The following is a 20,994-nucleotide window of genomic DNA, read 5'->3' as shown; positions in this document are numbered from 1 at the left end:
ACAATAAATGATAACGTTCTGCTAGCTTTCCTAATTATTTGCTGTACCTGCATACTAGTCTTTTGTGATTCATGCACTAGGGCACTTGGATCCTTCTGAATCGAGCTCTGCAATCTCTTACCATTTAGATAATATGCTTTTTTATTCTTCCTGCCAAAATGGACAATTTCATATTTGTCCACATTATACTCCATTTGCCAGGTGTTTGCCCACTTGCTTAAACTATCAATGTCACTTTGTAGCCTCCTTACATCTTCTTCACAACTTACTTTCCTACCTATCTTTGTGTCAGCAAATTTAGCAATCACACCATCTGTCCTTGAGGCCCCAGCACTGATCCCTGTGGCACACCATTTGTTATATCCCACCAACCAGGAAAAGACCCATTAATGGCCATTAATGCTCTGTTGCCCATTAGCTAGCCAGTCTTCTGTCTATGCCAATATGTTACCCACTACATCATGAGATTTTATTTTCCGCAATAACCTTTGATTGGCACCTTATCAAATGCCTTCTGGAAATTTAAGTACAGTACATCCACCAGTTCCCCTTTATCCACAGCACATGACTCCTTCAAAGAACTCCAATAAATTGGTTCAACATGATTTCTCCCACACAAAATCATGTTGACTCTGCCTGATTGCCTTAAACTTTTCTAAGTGCCCTGCTATAGCATCTTTAATAATAGTTTCAGGCATTTTCCCTATGACAGATGGTAAGCTAACTGCCTTGTAGTTTCTTGCTTTCCGTCTCCCTCCCTTTTTGAATAAAGGAGCTATGTTTGCTATTTTCCAATCTAGTGGAACCTTCCCTGAATCTAGGGAATTTTGGAAAATTAAAACCTATGTATCAACTATTTCACTAGCCACTACTTTCATGACTCTAGGGTGAAGTCCATCAGGACCCAGGGATTTGTCAGCCCCCAGCTCCAACAATTTGCTGAATACCACTTCTCTGGTGATTGTAATTTTCCCAAGTTCCTCCCTCCTTTCCATTTCCTGATTTTCAGCTATTTCTGGAATGTTACTTGTATTCTCTGTGGTGAAAACTGATGCAAAATACCTGTTCAATTCATCTGCCATCTCTTAACTTTCCAATTAATTCCCCAGGCCCACTTTCTATAGGACCAATGCTCACTTTGTAAACTCTTTTCTTTAAATATCTATGGAAACTCTTACTATCCATCTTTATATTTCCAGCTAGCTTTCTCTCATACTCCCTCCTTATTAATCTTGTCATTCTTTCCTGTTCTTTATATTCAGTCCAATCTTCTGATCTGCCGCCCAACTTTGTGCAATAATATGCTTCTTCTTTAAGTTTGATACGGTCTTTCACTTTTTTAGTCAACCACGGATGGGGGGGGGGGGGGGGGGGTTCTGCCCTTGAAAGTTTTCTTTTTCATTGGAATGTATCTGTTCTGTGTATTCTGAAATATCCCTTTAAAAGTCTGCCACTGCATCTCTGTGGACCTATCCCTTAACCTCATTCACCAGTCACTTTAACTAGCTCTACTTTCATGCTCTAATGATTGCCCTTATTTAAGTTTAAAATGCTAGTCTTGGACCCACTCTTCTCTCCCTCAAACTGAATGTAAAGTTCAGTCATATTATGATCGTTGCAACCTAGGGGTCCTTCACTATTAGGTTATCAATTAATCCCATCTCATTGCACAGTACCAGGTCTTGTATGGTTTGCTCTAGTGTAAGGGTCCAGCACATAAAGGGTTAACGTGGGACTGAGTACAGTAGTGCCCACAGAGTGATGTAAAAGAACAATGGCCCGTACCTCAGGTCATAATAATGTTGGACAGAGCCATGTGTAGAACAAGCATGGAGACAGTTCCTAGCTTGGATCTTTACTGTACCTATGTATATAGTTTCTAGTATTGAACTACCTAAGACTAAGAATACCTTTATAGGACCTATCAAACTATGAGCAACACCTTATGACAATAATCAAGAGAGTTCATAAAATTAAATGAGGTTAAAAAAACTAATATAATACAAACATGCTGTAAAATATAATTTTGGGCTTTGTAAAAAGGAGTCCATTTATTTCTCTCATTTTAAGTATTCTAAATGCTTGAGAATTTTTTGTGATCAAAAAGGTATGCAGACACAGTTGGAGATAATGCCCTTTTGTTATCACCGTACAAAGGGCTTTAACAGAATAAAGAGGAACAATTTCCACCGACAACTGAGGCAATAATCAAAGGACACAGATTCAAGGTAATTAGTAAAACAATAAACACGATGACAATTTCTTTAAAAACACAGCGAGTTCTGATAATCTGAAATGAACTTCCCGAAAAGGAAGCAGATACAACAGTAAATTTTAAAAGGGATAAACAAAAAAAATGCAGGGCTTGTGGGAAGGAGCAGAGGGGCTAATTGGAAAGCTCCTTCAAAGAACCAACACAGGCTTCCATCTATAACTTTAAAGTGGCTCATCAATTAAAATTGAAATATTCATAACTTTTCTCCTTGTACAATTTGCATTTATATAGAGCATTTAACGTAGTAACACATCCCAAGGGGCTTCACAGGAAAGTAATCAGACAAAATTTGAAAGGCACAATCTAAAAGCAATTGCAGTATTTGATTGTAGAGTATTACAGAGATTATTAACTGATTCACAGGACGACATTTCTTATTGGGATCCACAAGCATTGCATGGAAACTTGATATGACCTAGTTGTTTAATATTGAAGGAAAGCTATAAAACAAAATGTTGGTATCAAACATTTATTGTTCTAGCGGGGCTGAATACATTATATGTCCAGAAACGCTTAGGATAGTCAACTCTTTCAGCCATGTGCAGAGATTGGACGAAGGTAGTGAGAGGGCCCATATATGTTAACTGGCTTCATAAAAAATGTACTTCAGCATCTTAACATATTAACCGATGAGCTCTGGACACTTCTGCAAACATTCCAAATATTGTTCAAAGAAAACTTTTTGTTCTACATTCAAAATTATTTTTGTATTGTGGAGGGCAAACGATGCAAGGAAATACACAATAAATGGCAGGCTACAGGTAAGTATAATAGAACAGAAAGACCAGGGTAGTGCCAACACTTCCTTGAAGGTAGAACAGATATAGGGGTTAAAGTAGCATTTGGGATACTATCCTTTATTAGTCAAGGCATAGAATACAAGTGCAGGAGTTGTGCTATAAAACACTAGTTAAGTCACAGCTAGAGTACTGCATAGAGTTCTGGTCACCGCATTACCAGAAGGATTGATTGCACTAGAGGGTACAGAGAAGATTTCCGAGGATGTAGCTATGGGGAAAGATTGGATAGGCTGGGTTGTTTTCTTTGAACAGGGGAGGTTGAGGGGAGATTTATTTGAAGTGCATAAAATTATGAGGGGTCTAGATAGAGTGAATAGGGAAGACCCATTACTCTTAGAGAAGTCAACAACCAGGGGACAAATTCAAAATAATTGGCAGAAGGATTTGAGGGAATTTTTTTTTCACCGTTTCAATTTGGGGATCTGGAACTCACTGTCTGAAAGGGTAGTAAAGAAAGAAAAACTCAGTTCATTTGAAAAGCACTTATTTGGATATTCACTTGAAGTGCTGTAATCTACAGAGCTACAGGCCAAGAGCTGGAATGTGGGATGAGGATGGATAATTCTTCCTGCTGGCACAAGTATGATGGGCTGAATGGCTTCCTCCTGTGCCATAAATTTTCTTTTTTTAACTCTTCAAAGATTGCCGTACCTAACACTAGGTGTGGGGAGGCAATGGTGTAGTGGTATTGTCGCTGGATTAGTAATCCAGAGACCCAGGGTAACGCTCTGGGGATCTGGGTTCAAATCCCGCCATGGCAGATGTTGGAATTTGAATTCAATGAAAATGCCTAATGAAGGACATGAAACCATTGTCGATTGTTGTGAAAACCCACCTGGTTCACTTTAGGGAAGGAAATCCTCACCTGGTCTGGTTTACATGTGACACCAGACCCACAGCAATGTGGTTGACTCTTAAATGCTCTCTGAACTAGGGATGGGTAATAAATGCTGGCCTGGCCAGCGACGCCTACAGCCCATGAATGAATTTTAAAAAAGGACTGTTATTTTAGTTGGGCTGATCTTCAAACTTTTAGTGGGGTCAGCCTATTCTCAGCCCTTGGCATGAATGGTGTTCTGCCATTTTAAGATCAGGTTTACACAAGTGGACTATCTGGCTTGAGACCTCTAGGGTAGTAGCATCAAAATACAGAAAAAGCCTTTGAGTTGTGTAGAATGTTCATTCCTGTAATATATCTTTCACCAATTTTCTACTTGGCCCTTTAATTCATGTTAAAGATTTGTGCTTCAAATTAAAGCTTTGTTTTTACAGCTCCAAGAGAAACTTGTCAAGGCTGCTTCCTCTGGAATGTAGCATAGAAATAATCAAAAATGTTCTCAGAATAAATTTCATGCCATGTCTGATCCGAGGTTTTTAGAAATCTGAAGCAGCTGATTAGTGCCTTTATGCAGGATGACAAGATGTCATAATTGTACTTTCCCAAAGTTATAGATGGTTCCTTTAGACTTAAATTACATTTTTAGATATTCTAGTTAAAACGTATTCTTTGGTTGATTTTCCCGAAGGAGGTGGCGGTTTTCATTGGCACATGACATACCAAAAGGCTTTGTGCTAAAGATTTTAGATTAGAATCACAATAATGCAGGTAGGTATTCAAATTGTTTAGCAGGTGTTTCATGTAACACATTGACTGCTAAAGCTGTCAGTGTTTCCCCCGTTGTAATGTAATTCTGACTTGGAAGCTAAAAGCCCCAAATTGCCTGTGAATTCTTCAGCCTGCTCCAGGACTACCGACAAGCCACTTTGTTAGCACAGCACTATATTTTGACAGGCTCTTCAACAGTTTGTAGAGAATGAGTTGGAAACCAGAAACGACCTTCTTGTGTCTCATTTAAACAATGACACTAGTCCTGTGCAGGCTACAGACAAGGGGATTGCTCAATGAAACATGAAATTCCAATTTAGCGTAACAGTATGGGGACCTGAGGTAGTCCAAGAAAAACAGTACTTCAACTAGATGCAAAGAAATGTTTTTAACAGTTTTAGTAAGAGACTTATTGTTTAAATGCACACAAAGAAAGCACACAATTACTTCAGCAAAACAAACATTTCTAAATTTACTTTGTTCAATGCATTTATTGCATCTCAAAGGGCATACATGCACTGGATCATAAACAAAAAAAATCAAACAAATTTAAATAAAAAGAGTAATATTTTAAATATAATGTATTTTTCCCACATTAATTCCAGATACACTTACTTGGAATGGTACAATATATAGATATACTGATAGATCTGAAGAGACAGAAATGAAACACTTTCAAACTGCATAGCATTTTTACAAAACAGCTGCCATGCCTGAGAACACTAATCCCACTGATCAACAGTGATCTCCTTTGTTGGTGCCTACACCTTTTGCCAAGCATTTTGCGCAAACAATATGACATTTCCCTGGGAATCACACAGTACATGTTGTTTCTTTATGGGTGGAGGGATGTAGGAGAGATTCTGGGCAATGTTTGAGACCATCTTTTTGCGTATAAAAACTTAATGACAACGCTAATGATAAAAGTACTTCCAACTAAAAACAAACACAAAATATGTTATGTTGCTGAATGGAAAATGATATGAAGGTTGGTACTGGACAAAAAAAGGTGTGTTTGAACTGGTTTGTGATCCCTTATAATGAAGACACATCTGAGAACATAAATCCATTATTGTCTTTTCCAAAATATGCATTCTCACACTGTCCAATATTTTACTGCTGGTCCATTAAGCAAAGAATACATAATGTAACAAAGAAATTAAATACAACAATTTAACATACTCAGATATAAATATGAGATCTATTTAGATAACATTTTCTGTCTTGGCAAACAGCATACATCTTTGTCAAGTAATACCTTTATGCCAAGATCAGTGCATACTATGGAAGTTTAACATCAAATTTTATATTACTTTAAGGAATTATAAATAATTCTGAATGTAATGCACAAATGTTTCCTTAAAAACAGTTTGATAGCATGTTTAACCCAATTTTTGCAGTTGTGAATGGTTTCAGACAAAACTTCAGACTTGGAAGATTTGAAGGGTGTCAGCACATTAATTTATATGCAAATTGCTATCAGAATCATGACTGTAAGCTAATAGGTATACAGAACAGACATGACATCCTAGGCTCTGCAATGAAATTATATACATTTGCACTTTCAAGAATACAAACACATTACTCCAAGTGGCTCATCACACAACAGCTGCAAATCTGCAACCTAAACTATTAAGTTAGGTACAGAGAAGCACTAAAAGGCATCAGTAACATACACCCATCTTTCAAGTTGCAAAACACAATCCAAAATGCACAACTTCTGATAAATTAGGGCATAACATCAAAAAGTACACATTTCTAAGGGTTACTTTCACAGTTGTGCTACACCTTTTACAATATGGAAGTCTGAATAAGCATTGAAACATGACTGGTAGATTGCTTGGGGTATTGAATATCAACTGTTGTCACCTTCAGCATTCCCATCATCGCAAGAACTGTAGCTGCAAAGTAAGCCATAAATAAATGAGATAGATCAGATGATTAAACGTAATAAGTTTTCAATAAATTTCTCTTTTCATGAGCTCAGATCCAAGACTGGAGCAAGAATATTACTGCTGTGATGGTCATTTTTCCTTCAACCGTGGCTACACTTCACAAGTAAAATGCTTTTGCTCTTCCCAAGGTCATGAAAGGTGCTATCGAAATGCATCTCCTCTATTTCAAATGCAAAGAAAATACATGGATTGGTTTGGGACGGGGTGCACTTCTGTCATTATTCTTTTCCATAACATGGAATAATAAAGACTGGCATATTTTGTTCATGACATATAATACAGATATTGCTATGCTCCACTTGTCAAATTCAGAGAAGAAAGAAATGGTGGTTTTTATGAACTTTGGCTATGAGCACTTTAAAACTACCACATAGGTTGCCCCAAAATGTTGTAACATAGGGAAAACCTAGCAGGTAATTTGTACACAGTAAGATCCAACAAATAGCATTAATGTAATGACCAGATAATTTGGAGGGATGTGGAAGAGAGTCTGAGCAATGTCTGAGACCATCCTTTTGCATATATAAACCTAACACTAATTTGCTTCAGCAATATTTATTGCAGGAAAAAGGTTGGCCAGGGCACTGGGAGAAACCTCTTGCTCTTCTTTGATCCCAGAGATCTTTTGCATCCACCCGAGGGACAGATGGGGCCTGAATTTATTGCCTTACGTCAAAGACAACACTAACACAATGCAGCCTCTCTCATTACTGCACTGAAGTGTCAGCCTTGATTTATGCTCATCCCTGGAGTTCAGCTTGAACTCGGACCTTTCTGATTCATAGGTGATAGTGCTACCACTGAGCCATGGCTGACACGAGCAAGGCTGACACAAAATGTTAGATATTACAAATGAAAAAATTCACAAAAGTAAATGGGCAATAATTTACTATCAAAATAACAGCAAGGCTAATAGTGTCTCAGTTATTTACGCACAACTAGTAGAGCAACTTCAGGCAAGGACAGGTGCGTGGTTAAGTGTATAAATCCAAAAGTCGCTTTTGAAGTTGCATTGCTCTGCAAAAAAGGCACCTCTCTTTCCACCTGCCATTGAAATGCATTGAATGTCATGAAGCTCCAGTATTTGAGTGGCAGATACGAACCAAACTCACCACAGAAAGTCAAGTCATAATCAGAACTATTAAGGCACAGGAGGCGGCCATTCAGCCCATTAAGCTCATTCTGGCTTTCTGTAGAGCAACCCAATTAATTCCGTTAACCCTCGCTGTGCCTGTAGCCTTGCAAGTTTATTTTGCTCAAGTGCCCATCCAATTTCCTTCTGAAGTTGTTCACTGTCTCCGGTTCTGCCACCCTCATGGGCAGCAAGCTCCACATCATTACCAATTGCTGTGTAAAAAACATTCTTTCTCACGTCTTGCCCAAAACCATATAACTAGTCCTTGCCTTTCAGTCTAAGTATCCTTTTAATGGCACGTGAGATGCGTGTTAATTATTGCCAATCATCCTCTCTGGTGCCTTTCAATCTCATTTCTTCAGTTTCTTAATGCTAGAGATTTAAATTTTGTTCTTTACTTTTCCTTTGTCTTTCTTCTATCTCAATTCAATCTTGCTTTCTCTATTTCTCTTTGTGTATCTGATTTGACATAGAATTCAGATACTTTAATATTCACTTCCTTCACAGTCCTTGCACTGTTAATTTCACAAATCTTTAATTTGATTGGTTAGGGTTGCTTGCCTTGTTCACTCAGTTCCAGGTGTCCATTTCCCTCACTGCAATGTGATCAACTCACACTTTCATGCAATTCACTACCTATACAGTTCGACTGTTACAGCTCAACGGATATTCTTAAATACCAGTCCAATTCCTTCTGAGCATTTCTGACTTTATCAACTTCTATTTCCCTGAACTGCCCTTTTAAAAAAAAAATCACAATTGTCTGTGAAAGTGATGAGTTGTGTATCTAGTTATTACCGCTTGGGAGCTTCTTCCCATACCCAACTTTTGTAATTCCTACGGCCGCAGTAAACTTTCTTAAATTCCCCATGGCCATAGCTTTAAAGATCTTGGGCTGGATTTTACAGCCCACCCCGTCGTTTTTGGTGGAGAGGTACATTAAATACTACGGGTAGGAAGTCCATCACCTTCATGCCAACCCAACCCTCTTCCCATAATAGTGCATGGTAAGACATCCACCAGAGGCTCATTGAAGCCCTTAACTGGCCAGCTAAGTGGTAATTAAGGGCCTTAATCCTCCTTCACTGCCAAAATACACTGGCCAGTGAAAGGCAGGCAAGAGTGGGAAGGCCATTTTTTTCATCAAATTTGGTGAAAAGGTGATCATACCTCTGCTTGGTGCTTCCCCTGAATAGGCCTCCTTTCCAACCCCGAAAAATTTAGCCCCTTGAATGCCTCAGTAAGATCCCCTCTCAGTCTTCTCTAATGAAAACAAACTCAGTTTTTAGGGTGTCTCTTAATGGTTTAAGTCTCATGCTAATGGACCAGATAATGTGGTCAGTGGCGAAGTGACTACGTTCGCTACCTACCTCGAAGAAAGCTGGTCACAAAGATCTAGCAACCTCACGGTGTAGATTTCACCTTTCCTGCCGTCAATATCATTTTGGCACCAACTATAGGCAATATCTCTAACAGCAACTGTGATGTCACCAAGGAGGCTAGGCAGTCAATTATAGTTAAGAATCCTCACAGCAGCAAATCAATAATTAATAAGCAGCTTTAATCATTCACTTTTTATAATATCACAGCAAGCCAAAAAAGATTGGCCCATACACACAGGAATAAGGTTGAAATCAGAAACTTATAGTTTCTAAAATTCTATGGAATTATCACAGAATGGAGAAATTTGATATTCCATATCTGTAAAATTGATTTTTCAAGTGCAGAGGTTGTTCAGCCAGAATTATGACTTAGAACATCATTAAAAACCCAGTTACACATCCTTCAACAAGGCATGACTCTTACAAGTGTTTTTAAAACAGCATGAATAGTAACATAAAAAGTGGAAGTTCACGTCAATTCAGTGATTTCTACTTGTTTCCATCAGGAAGGACTTCAACAGTGCACCCTTTGGAGGAGTGGGTAATTACTGACAGCAACTTCTGGATTTCCATATTTAACTGGGAATGTGTGGTTGGTAGAGGCTGCTATCGCTTTCACAGAGTAAACAGTTCTGTCATCGTTATAATCACAAAATCCAGGCCATTAATTTTAATTATAAAATGCAAAGCAAGGCAAACAAATATACAATGAAATGCTGAAATGAAAACTAGCTCAGGTTCTCTGACCTAAATACTTGTATAGCTTTCCTGAAGTTTAAGGAGTGGATAGCTCAGCCGCACAGCCTAGGGAAATCCCCAGTCTCCACAAAGTTGATCTCAATAAGTGTCTTCAAGACTCCTGGATTAGAAGGGAATGTCCATTCCTAACTGCCACTGTAGTCACTGCTTTGAAAAAATTACGTGTGAAGAAACTGATGAGGATGAATCTGGTTCAGCTATAATATCTCTGCAATTATATTTCTACCCTATGCTTACTGCTAAAGGAAATGGCTTTAGGTGAATTGCTCATGCGGAGAGCTGGTGCAGGCTTGATGGGCCAAATGGCCTCCTTCTGTGCTGTAACAATGCTGAGATTCTGGGAGTTCAATACTAATAATCGTTACTTAGGCTAGGCACAAAGAAGAGAGCAGCTAGGGCTTCTGGAAGTGCATTTTAGGAAGGATGCAAGGAATTTAGGAGGATGAAGCGAGGAGGACAAATTGGCAAGAAATTAAAACACCTGTAATACAGAATGTAAAAAGAATACTTTTTTTACATTGTATGCTGTGAAACACCAATCAGACCTCTTACTGTTTTGTATTCAGCATCCAAGTTAGGATTTAAACTACAGGCAATTTTATTCTTACGCCGTTCGACTTTTTGTATACGAGGTAAGAAAACTGACCTTTTTGAAAACTTAAACCTTTATAACATCCTTCACTGTGCTGGAAAGCTCCTAGAGTAGAAACTTGTGCAATCTACCTTTAATACTGCTGTAACTCACAAGCCCACACACTATCCATGCAATTCTAACTTTCAGCACACAAAAAGAGTTCCAGATAGAACCTGGAGTGTACCTTTGTTTACAAGAAATCCTTGATGTTTAGATCTGCTAGAGGGTCCTTTGTTGCAGGTTTCTTGGGGCTCTGAGTGGCAGGCGTTGGGCTTGGGGAGAGCTAACAAAGCAGAGACCAAAGAAGGCAGAAAAAGCAGCAATATAGTGAGGCCGAGAGGTTAGAAAGGTTATAATTATACTTTACATGCACATTCTGCTCATGCAGCAATTATCTGATTTCAAACATGATAAAACATACAACACACTATTTTTCAAAAATTAGTTTTTAAAAAATATATTCATGAAGATAAGAAACATGAAAGAGCCAGCAACTATACTAAGCACAGGCTTTGTGCCAAAGAAAAACTTCTCAAACACCACAGGAAAACCAATCTCCATATTTAGACCAGGATATATTCAGGTTTCACATTTTAATTATATGATTAACTATAGCAATATATTAACTAGGAATGGTTTCATCCTAATTCTATTTTCACCCAACATAAGTTTCTTCTGTAGCAAAATTAAGTGGAATACAAATATTAATGCCTTATCGTCCTCGTCCTCATTTTAAATTTGCTTCATGGCATCAGTAGAATAATGCTCTTGGACAGTAGTACCAGCACTCTTTCCCAGAGACAAATTTCATCCCCTAAATTCCTTTCAATTCATGTCTTCATATTTGCTTTATTCCCTTTGTAACAATTTTCTTAAGAATTATGGGAAATGCTTATTGAAAGCTCTCCACACAGTCCCATTACACCACTTTCACTACAATAATAAAATGTCAAGCTAGCATCTCAAACATTTACTTCTTCCCTTTCCTATATAAAACATTCAAAATAAGCTCTCTGTTATACAGAATTATGCTTAAATAAATTATCCATATGCTGTCCCTTTGCCATCTGGATCTATGGAAAATTTCCTCTCTTGCTCCAGTCAAAGTCAAGTTTGGAGACCCTGCTCTTAGAATAAAGTCACTTATGATTACTCATGACAGTCATACAAAGTAACTTTCTTTATACTACACCCAGCCTCTAATATACTCTCATTTAATTACCTGTGATTGATGACTCCGCATAGTAATTAAGAATCATTTACTAATACTAATAATAGCCACAAGAAAGAAAGTCTATACTGACAAAGTCAGTGTTCAGACCAATCAAGAGCACAATCTAAAGAGTAACTAGTTAAATGATGCAATTCTGTTTACAAGCATTCAGAAACTGAACATAACGGACTAAAAAAAAATTAGCGATTGTAGTTGGCATTTGTTGAAACTATTTACAACTGTTTTCTAGTGGTGAGAAGCAGGCAAATCCCTTCCTCAAGCAGTATGTTAGCAAGTTACAGTGCCAGAAGCATTGCTAGATCTCGTTATGAATAAATGATTAGGAATATAGGTCAAATGTGAATGAGCAACTTGGGTTTAATCACTGTAGTATGATAAAGGTTTAAGGTCAAACAAGATCAAGCCAGGATGGAAAATGTCAGTATAGAAAATGAAGTGAGCTATCTCCGGCGAGGTGGAGGGAGAAGCTGCCACACAGGAATGTACAGCAACAATGGGGCGATTTGAGATATTGCAATGGTACAGAAGTATATTCCATTAAACAACAAAGCCACTCGGATGCCATTGATAAGAGGATAGAAACCAATTGAAATTGAAGTACTCCTTCAGTAACTGCACTAAAACATTAGCCTAAATAATATATTTAAATGTTTGGGAGTGGGGCTTTAACTACAAGCTCTTGACTCAAGTGGCAAGTGTGCTATTCCTGAACCAAGACTGATACCTGTTGAAATATAAAAGGTCATAGCTTTTTGGCCTTGTGAGGCTCCTTCCTTCATATATTGTGAAATGTTGATTTTCAACAGAACTTTGTGCAGCAGGAAAATGTACTGAAGATCGTAGTGGGCATACAGAAAATTCCCAGTATAATAAAGGCAGAAAATCATTGGAGTTACAAATTTCTGCTATGTTCACTTAGCACACAAAGCTGCACATGTATGATGCTTCTGAAAATTTACCTCAAACTTTAGCTGCATGTATATTGTGTAATAAAGTGGGAAGCTTTCCCTTTACTGAGAAGGAATGTATTGCCTCGTTTTAGTCCAGCTAGCAGTGACTAGCTCAACTGCCAGGCAGTACTGGGACTTGAATTTGCAGTACCCAAATTTCTCTTAAAATAAAAGCAAAATACTGTGCAAGCTGGTGACCTAAGATATCTGCTGCCAGAGCTTTTCCAGCACTTTGTTTTAATCCCAAGGTTCTCTTATTGTGCTCCCATGTCCATATCTATACATTTTCAAACATACTTTTCATAATAGATTATTGTTTCTTTCCAAAGACTACTAAGTTCTCATAACAAAGCTTACCGGTGCTCCAGGAACTGCTCCAGCTCCAAATGCTGGTCTCATCACGGGCTGAGGGTACATCATTGGTTGCTGAGGCATCATGGGTATACCTGCACTTGCAGGTGGCTTAATCAAACAGCACATTTAATAAGTACTTGAATTACTTGTTGAAATAAACAGTAGCTACTGTGTTTAAGAAAATGTGATTTTACACAGTCTTAGCTAATTTGCCTGATAAGACAGTTTTTAACAAGGTAATAGAATAAATTATCAATTTAAATCAGAAAAATCCTTGCTGAAATAAAAACTTTATAGATCTTAACAATCAGAGCACTGGTTGCTGTTCAGATCATATAAATTTTTTTTGAGGCCCTGCTTTAGTGGGGCTGTCTTATAGTCAAAAGAGAGATTGAACCTTCTACTACTTACTATCCCAAATCCAGGTACTGGTTGAGCAGTAGGCGGAGGCCCTACAGGTGGAACAGCTCCCTATGAACAATTCATAGAAAAACAGGTGTGAGTATGTAGGTACAGATAAGTTTGATTAAAACATGCTTTTGTAGTGAAAACAAATGATGGAATAATCTTTGCTGTTATTTTGGAGATCAAAAATGAAGGAGGAAGTACAATTTCCTACCTTCGGTAGGATCTTGTTCTTTGAGATCTATCCATCATGCATAACAGGACTAGCATTAGTACAAAATTGGATGATCAAGGGATTTTGCCTTTCAAGAGTCAGAACCACTTTAAGGTTCACACAGGTTCCCTCACTGCTTTACTAAGTTAATGGTTTTGTGCTCTAGCATACTCGCAGTTCTTTTCTGAAGCAATGCATAGGCCAAGTGAAAATGTAGAAGGAAAGATAGCTACAAAGGGAAATAATTATTTTCATCCTCATTTACTTTCCAAATACAATGAAGAGTACACCAAATGCAGAAAGTGAAACAAGATAATCCGATTTGCTAAGACCATCTTGAGGTGCGGTGGTTTCAAGTGTAACCTCTTCTTAGCAGAAAGGTCCAAGTAATGATTAGAAAAGACATCAAAGCTGCTTGAAATAGAATAGCTTGCACATAAAACAAGAGAAAACTAATGTGGATAAACCAGTGAAATAAGCTTATATCTTGTACAATGTTTCACAGTCAACAAAATAACTTATACCTATGCTGGAACAGATCTTGATGCATGGGAAACAGTTGCCTCGACTTGTATATCCCTTTATTTATATCTGACAGTAAGTCAAGCACCGCTAAATATTACTTCAGAGAAATTTAGGTTTGATCTTGGAGGAAAGGGTTGTTAGGTAAAATGCAAGATGAGAGAAATTGAGACAATTAAAGGCTACATATTGGAAAAAAAAGCAAACCTACATTTGTTGAGAACAAAGTTTCAATTCATTGGTTGAAGCTGCCATGCATCTTGATCACTGTTTTACTCTCCACAGAACAGCAGGCTACAATGGTTGTCAAATGGACACCTGAATTTTATTAATCCTCAAGACAGTAGGGACTGAGAATAAAAAGAGGAAGATCTTTATTTAGACAACTAGGTTATCATTTTGAGGTTGAATGGGGAACTGTGTTCAATGATACAGCACAGAAGCAGGCCATTCAGCCTATTGTACCAGTGCCAACTTTGGCAGTGTTATCTGATTAGTCCCATTCCCTGCACTTTGCACATAGCCCTATCATATTTTTTCCTTCAAGTATTTATCCAGTTACCTTTTGAGAGCTACTGTTGAATCTACTTCCATCAACTTTTCAAGCAGTGCATTCCAGATCACAACAACTCACTGTGTAATTTGTTTTTCCTCCTGTCAGCTCTGGTTCTTCTGCCACTGGAAAAAGTATCATCTTGTTTACTCTATCAAAAAACTTCATGATTTTGACCATCAATATCACACCTCTTAACCTTCTTTGCTCGAGGGGAACAACTTCAGCTTCTCCACATAACCAAAATCTTTCATGCCTGGTTCTATCATGGAAAATCTCTTCTTCACCCTCTCTAAAATCTTGACTTTCCTCCTCAAATGTGTGCCCAGAACACAATACTTCAGTTGAAGCTGAATAAGTGTTTTATGAAGCATTTGCATAACTTATTTGCTTTTAAACTCTATGCCTCTATTAATAAAACCAAGGATCCCATATGTTTTTCCAAAAAACCTTCTCAACTTGTCCTGCTACCTTCAAAAATTTGTGTACACAACCCCTCCCCCAGATCTCTCTCTTCTTGCATCCCTTTAAAATTGTACCATTTCATTTATATTGCCTCTCCTCATTCTTCCTACTAAAATACATCATTTCATATTTAGAGTTATAGAAGGAGGCCACTTGGCCCACTGGGTCTGTACCAGCTTTTTTTAAAAAGAGTAATCCAGCCAGTCCCACTTCCCTCTCCCAAATCCCTATAATTATTTGCCCTTGTAATGCTTTCCTGGAACCCCCTGACTTTCCAGAGTCAGCTGGAATGAACGTGCCAGGAGGCACACAGAAGGAATGTCCTCTACACCTGATCTTTGGAACTTTCCTCTGTGTAGTCTCAACCTACGGACCTGAAATGTGAGACAGAGTGGGGGAAGTAAATCCAATACAAAACAAAAGAATATTTACGACTTACTATCACTTACCTTGCACCTGGCATTTTAAAGATTAAATTACCACCAGTGGCAATTTCTGATGGGTAAAGTCAATCATGATGATAATAGCTTTTACAATGACTGATGGGATTGGGAATCGTGTAAACCTTTCAGTAAATTTTTGATTTTCAAATCACACAACACTATTGAAATGATAGGACTCCATTAAAAAAAACTCCAACTGGATTACCACTCCTCCCACTGTCACAGGATTCAAGTTTATCTTTCTCATCCACTACTTCACATTTCCACCTGAAGTCCTTTTGGCAGTCTGATTTCATTGAACGTGCACTTTACAAATGTGTCTGCCTATTTTATCAATCTATCTTTGCCCCTCTGAAATCTGTTAGTAATCTTCTCATTCTTTGTTACATTTCAGAGTGCTGTGCAAACCCAGGTCCAGGTCATTTATATAAGAAGAAAAATAATTGCTCGCCACTACTCTCTACTTTCTGTTCCTTAGCCAATTTCGTATCCATGCTATCACTGTCCATTTAATCCCATGGACTTTAATTTTGCTAGTAAGGCTATTACGTGGTACTTTACCAAACTTTTGAACACTCATTTGCATCAAAATCAACTGCACTAACCTCATTAACCCTCTGTTACTTGATCAAAAGAATCATCAACTTAATCATAAAGAAACTGACTTCAAATCATTGTTGACTTTCATTTATTAGCCCACAACAATTAGTTTTCTCTCAGGTTGTTGTCTTTAAACATTTTTCAACCATGGACATTAGGCTGACTGGCCTCTAACAGTTGGGTTTATTCCTCTCCCCTTTTTTCAGCAGGGGCAGTGTAACATTTGCAATCCTCCAGTCCTCTGGCATATAAAAAGATGATTAGAAAATTGTGACCAGAACTTCCGTTATTTCCATCCTTACTTCCATTAAACACCTAGAATGCAGCTCATCTGGACCCTGTGACCTGTCTACTTTGAGTACTACCAACTTTTAACTTATTTTTAAGTAACTCTTTATTTTTATCATGCCCAATATCACCACTATCTTCTCTTTTGCTACTACATTGGCAGTGTCCCCTTTTAGATTTAGAAAATTGGTTTATTGAGAAATTGTCATGGTGGCAGGTGCAGAATTGTAATGACAACACAAATGAAACAAAATCATTATTCATGACATAGTTATGGACAATCATTAAAATAAAAATATAAAATAAAAGGATTGCACAATTACAATCATTTCAGAATACAAATAATTACAATGGGGGTCTCATTTTACAGAATAGTCTGTACTCTGCATTTCGTATTAAAATCCATGGATCATGTCATCAGGTTGATTTTGTTAAATTCTCGTTTACATACTATGAGTTTTATAAAGTAGGGGATTGGGCTATCTTGTAGTCTATCCATTCTATATCTTATTTGCGGAATGGTCTATTTTCCCCTTTATTCCATTGCACATTTACTTTTGTGAATTGTGGCAAGAGATCATGGAAATGAAAGGTGGGATTCAAGAGTTTTCTAGCAAAATCCAGACAGAGCTTTTTCCTCCTTTCATCAAGGAAAAACATGTTCAATTTTGCTGCTACACTGGCAGCATCCCTTTCTCTAGTGAACTTCAGCCATGCTCTAACTTCACAAAATAATCTCCTTTTTGGTCTTTAATCAGTCCCACTCTTCCTTTGACTAGCATTTAACTATTTATATTTTTAGAAAAGATTTTTGGGTTCCTTTTATGTTAGCTGCTTATGTACTCTTATACTCTCTTTTATTCCCTTTTTAGGTCTTGTCTGTACTTCTTGTAATTAGCTTTGGACAATATTTTGGACAAGAGGTCTCAATTGTCTACTAAAAGGTGGCAAAGTTTCAAAATAAATCAATGCTTTTTATCCAGAAAGGCCATGTTCTAAACGCTAGGGGATTCTATATGAAAACTTTGAGAAAAGATGTATATGAAAACAAAATTTTAATGTTTTTCATATGACAAAACACTGCAAAAGGAAAACAAATTAAGAAAGGCTTTCTGAAGAACATGGAAACATTGGAGAAATAGTAAAATATGGAATGTACGCAGCTGGTAAGATTGGAGTTGATCTTGAAAGGGGGACAAAAAGCTCTGGTTAGAATGGAAATAAAATGTATTTGTTTGGAAAGGAGTAAACAGATCCAAGAGTTATTTTTGATGGCTGTTGAGAGAATTGAGCACATCTCAGGTTGCAAAACATATCTATGTTGTAATAGGTTAATAAAGAGCTGTGCAAGGTTATTCAATATTACAGAGCATAATCTGATTCGTTACAATTTTTCGTATTTGAGCCCAATTTGCTATATTGTCCATTATGGAGCAAAGCATACAACTGAATTCCTCATTTGCTTAGATTAGGAGACCTGGATGCCCTATGATGCCAAATGCTGCAGAGAAAGGAGTAACTCAAATGAATAGCTGGGAGGTCACTTTATTTTTGGTAAATAGAAATTGGGAAAAAAAATCACATCAATTCTTCTTTGGAATTTAAAAACAAACAGGGGTGTAATTAAGAAGAAAACTGTATGGCATCTTTTATTGAAAACTGAATCTTTAAACCAAAGACGTAACCCACACTTTTTTGGAACCAAGAAAATATCTTCTCTGGAGATTCAAATGCACAGAAACTTTGCAAATCCATAAAATAGTTGAAGAACTACACTACACACCATTCAAAAAGTTCACAAACTATATCATAAGAATATATGGTTGAGTACACTAAGAAATTATTATTTAAGTGGTTCAAGTGATGACAAACTACAAAGGTCATGTCTAGCAATTATCTGGCAGAGCACGGTGGCTGCAATATTTTGATAAATATCTATTATATAGATTATAATTATTCTTACTAGCTTTAACTATGTTCTTAGCTTGAGAGCTTTGACATGGATACAAGTTAACTAATTTCCTGTGACACTGACATGATGAATTATATAAGTGCCATCATCCTTATTTGACATTACCAACATAAAACAGGAAATTTGTGAATACAGGGAAACAATTTATGAGCACAGGATGTAAAGGGAAAAATGCAAAACTCAATGACATTAAATATTTGGTTTATATCACCCATTAATCCAGAGGCAGGCAACAATTTCAGTCAGTTGAGCATTCTAACAATTTGTAAAATAGTAAGAAAAATGTTAATAAAATGTACTATGGCATGTTAGTAGGCAAGTCAAAATTTTCCTCAATTGAGACTGGAAATAAATGTATAAAAAATGTTGTTTTATCTAATATTTTAGGCAATGAAAATAGAAAAGTTGAGATAGCAGAAAAATATATGATTACCACGAAGCGTTAAGTCTTGGCAGGCTGAGATTATTTAAGTAATTCTTAAGAACAAAGTTTTCATAAACACCAGATATGACACTCTATATCTACAGCATACAGCCCAAGGCTGAATTGTCTTATATAGCTGATCTCTCTTGCACTTCTTGCCTCCTGCCTCCATCTTCCTCTCCTGCGTTGTAAACCTTGTATCTTAATCTGACGTTTCATACCAATTTTGGGGCATAGGAGAGTTCAGTTATCATGCAGTTAAAATTGAAAGATTAATACTTCTTGCAGAGTCAGTATTTCTAAAAGAATGCTGCTCAGGAAATGGTTAGTAATGCTGTCATAGGCTGTAGTGTAGAATAGGTCTCACTTACATAACCTGGGATTGGCCAACCATTCTGTTAAGGAAAATTGTAGTTAAATGTTACTTTTAACTATTGATTTCTAACAACTGATGCATAATACAAATGTGATAACTTAATAAAAGCTGCATTTGAAAATGCTACTAACAATGCAATCTCAAGTATTAAATTGCATGATTCTGAACGTTTCTACTGAATTATGCTAGTGAAGCACTCAATGTCATAGCAGCTGAAAGAATCAAACTTGTAGTTATAATGAAAATAGCATGCCAGCAAGTACTCTGATAAGTCCAACAATCCACCTTTCTGCCAGCGCTGTGTCCCAAATAACAAATTTCAATAAATTATTGCATAATGTTTTTGGAAGGAAGCAGATTGTTCCTAAACCCTGAACTATTTTAACATATTTCAGTACATTTCCACTGAATCATTTGAAATTTAAGCTAGTGCTGCCCTAGAATCGCTTCAGGCAGTCATACTGAGGATTATTCCAGATTAGAACAGCAACTATGTGCACAAAGAACAATGGATATGACAGAATCACTGCAGTTCATTTCTCTGCAACCCGATAGAACCTTTACCCCTTTCAAACACCAATATACTATACCACAAAAATGTCATTCACATTCTGAAAGGCAGAAAAAAATGTTTCAGGGCGAGTTGCTCTGATATGCAGTTGTGTATCTTCTTAAGGCTGGTTAGAGTGACATTCACAGAGAATTATACATAGGTGACCTATCTACTTTCATGGATAGATAATGCTGCTACAGAAGGCTAAAAAAGAAATGCTCTTTTTTAAAAGGTGAGAATTATGATACAACAAAAGATATTAGATTTGGACATACAGATTTACTGAGGTGATACCGAATAGCCAACAAGTTGATCATGTATTATTTGACTGCACTTCTAACTGGAAAATGTGGACACCATATTTGAAAAGACCAACCACTGAGAAGTTTATTGGGATCTAGAAGCAAACTGTGTTGCATCAACATCTTTATAAAATAATTAAGATCTTTAAAGTTTATTTGGTAAAGCAAAACTGAGAGAGTACCATTTGATTGCTGGATGGACAACCTGCTGGCCAAGCTGTAGTTGGAGCAACCTTAGGCTGCCAGTTTGCTCCTCCTGTCAACTTCCTTTCGGAGGCATTCCATTGAAGGTCACTCCTATAATTACAGGAAATATTAAAAACAGGTTAAAAATACACTCAGTCAGGGTAATGTCCTAAGCCCAAACATCTTCAGCTGCTTCATCAATGACCTACCCTCCATCATGAAGTCAGAGTGGGGGTGCTCGCTGATGATTACACAATGTTCAGTATCATTTGCAACTCCTCAGATGCTGAAGCAGTCCGTGGTCCATATACAGTATGACTTGGACAACATTCAGGCTTGGGCTGACAAGTAGCTAGTAACATCTGCGCCGCACAAGTGCCAGGCAATGGCCATCTCTAACAAGAGAGAATCTAACCATCTCCCCTTGGCATTCAATGACATTACCATCGTTGAATCCTCCACTATCAGCACCCTGGGGTTACCACTAATCAGAAACTGAACTGGACTAGCCATATAAATACTGTGGGGTTATAAGAGCATGTCAGAGGCTAGGAATCCTGTGGCAAGTAACTCACCTCCTGACTCCCCAGAGCCTGTCCATCATCTA

General features: G+C 37.4%; 1 protein-coding gene across 5 annotated transcripts in view; it reads right to left on the bottom strand.

The window, feature by feature from the left end:
- Nucleotides 1-5,144: 5,144 nt before the first annotated feature.
- Nucleotides 5,145-20,994, bottom strand: part of snap91a (synaptosome associated protein 91a) — a 204,727-nt gene continuing 188,877 nt past the window's right edge. For 2 of the 5 annotated variants that reach the window (XM_078542298.1, XM_078542301.1), the window contains 5 exons: nt 20,384-20,498; nt 19,342-19,365; nt 13,496-13,555; nt 13,088-13,192; nt 5,145-6,582 (listed from right to left, as the gene is read on the bottom strand). In XM_078542298.1, coding sequence (XP_078398424.1) covers nt 6,565-6,582; nt 13,088-13,192; nt 13,496-13,555; nt 19,342-19,365; nt 20,384-20,498 — 322 coding nt within the window. In that variant the 3' untranslated portion in view covers nt 5,145-6,564. Of the gene's footprint in view, nt 6,583-10,730; nt 10,830-13,087; nt 13,193-13,495; nt 13,556-19,341; nt 19,366-20,383; nt 20,499-20,994 lie in introns of all 5 variants that reach the window. The other 3 variants (XM_078542297.1, XM_078542299.1, XM_078542300.1) reach the window with 3 other exon arrangements.

This window comes from Cetorhinus maximus, chromosome 5 (assembly GCF_964194155.1).
Source record: "Cetorhinus maximus chromosome 5, sCetMax3.hap1.1, whole genome shotgun sequence".
In the NCBI taxonomy this organism is placed as follows: Eukaryota; Metazoa; Chordata; class Chondrichthyes; order Lamniformes; family Cetorhinidae; genus Cetorhinus; species Cetorhinus maximus.
This window is presented reverse-complemented; position numbering and strand designations above follow the sequence as displayed.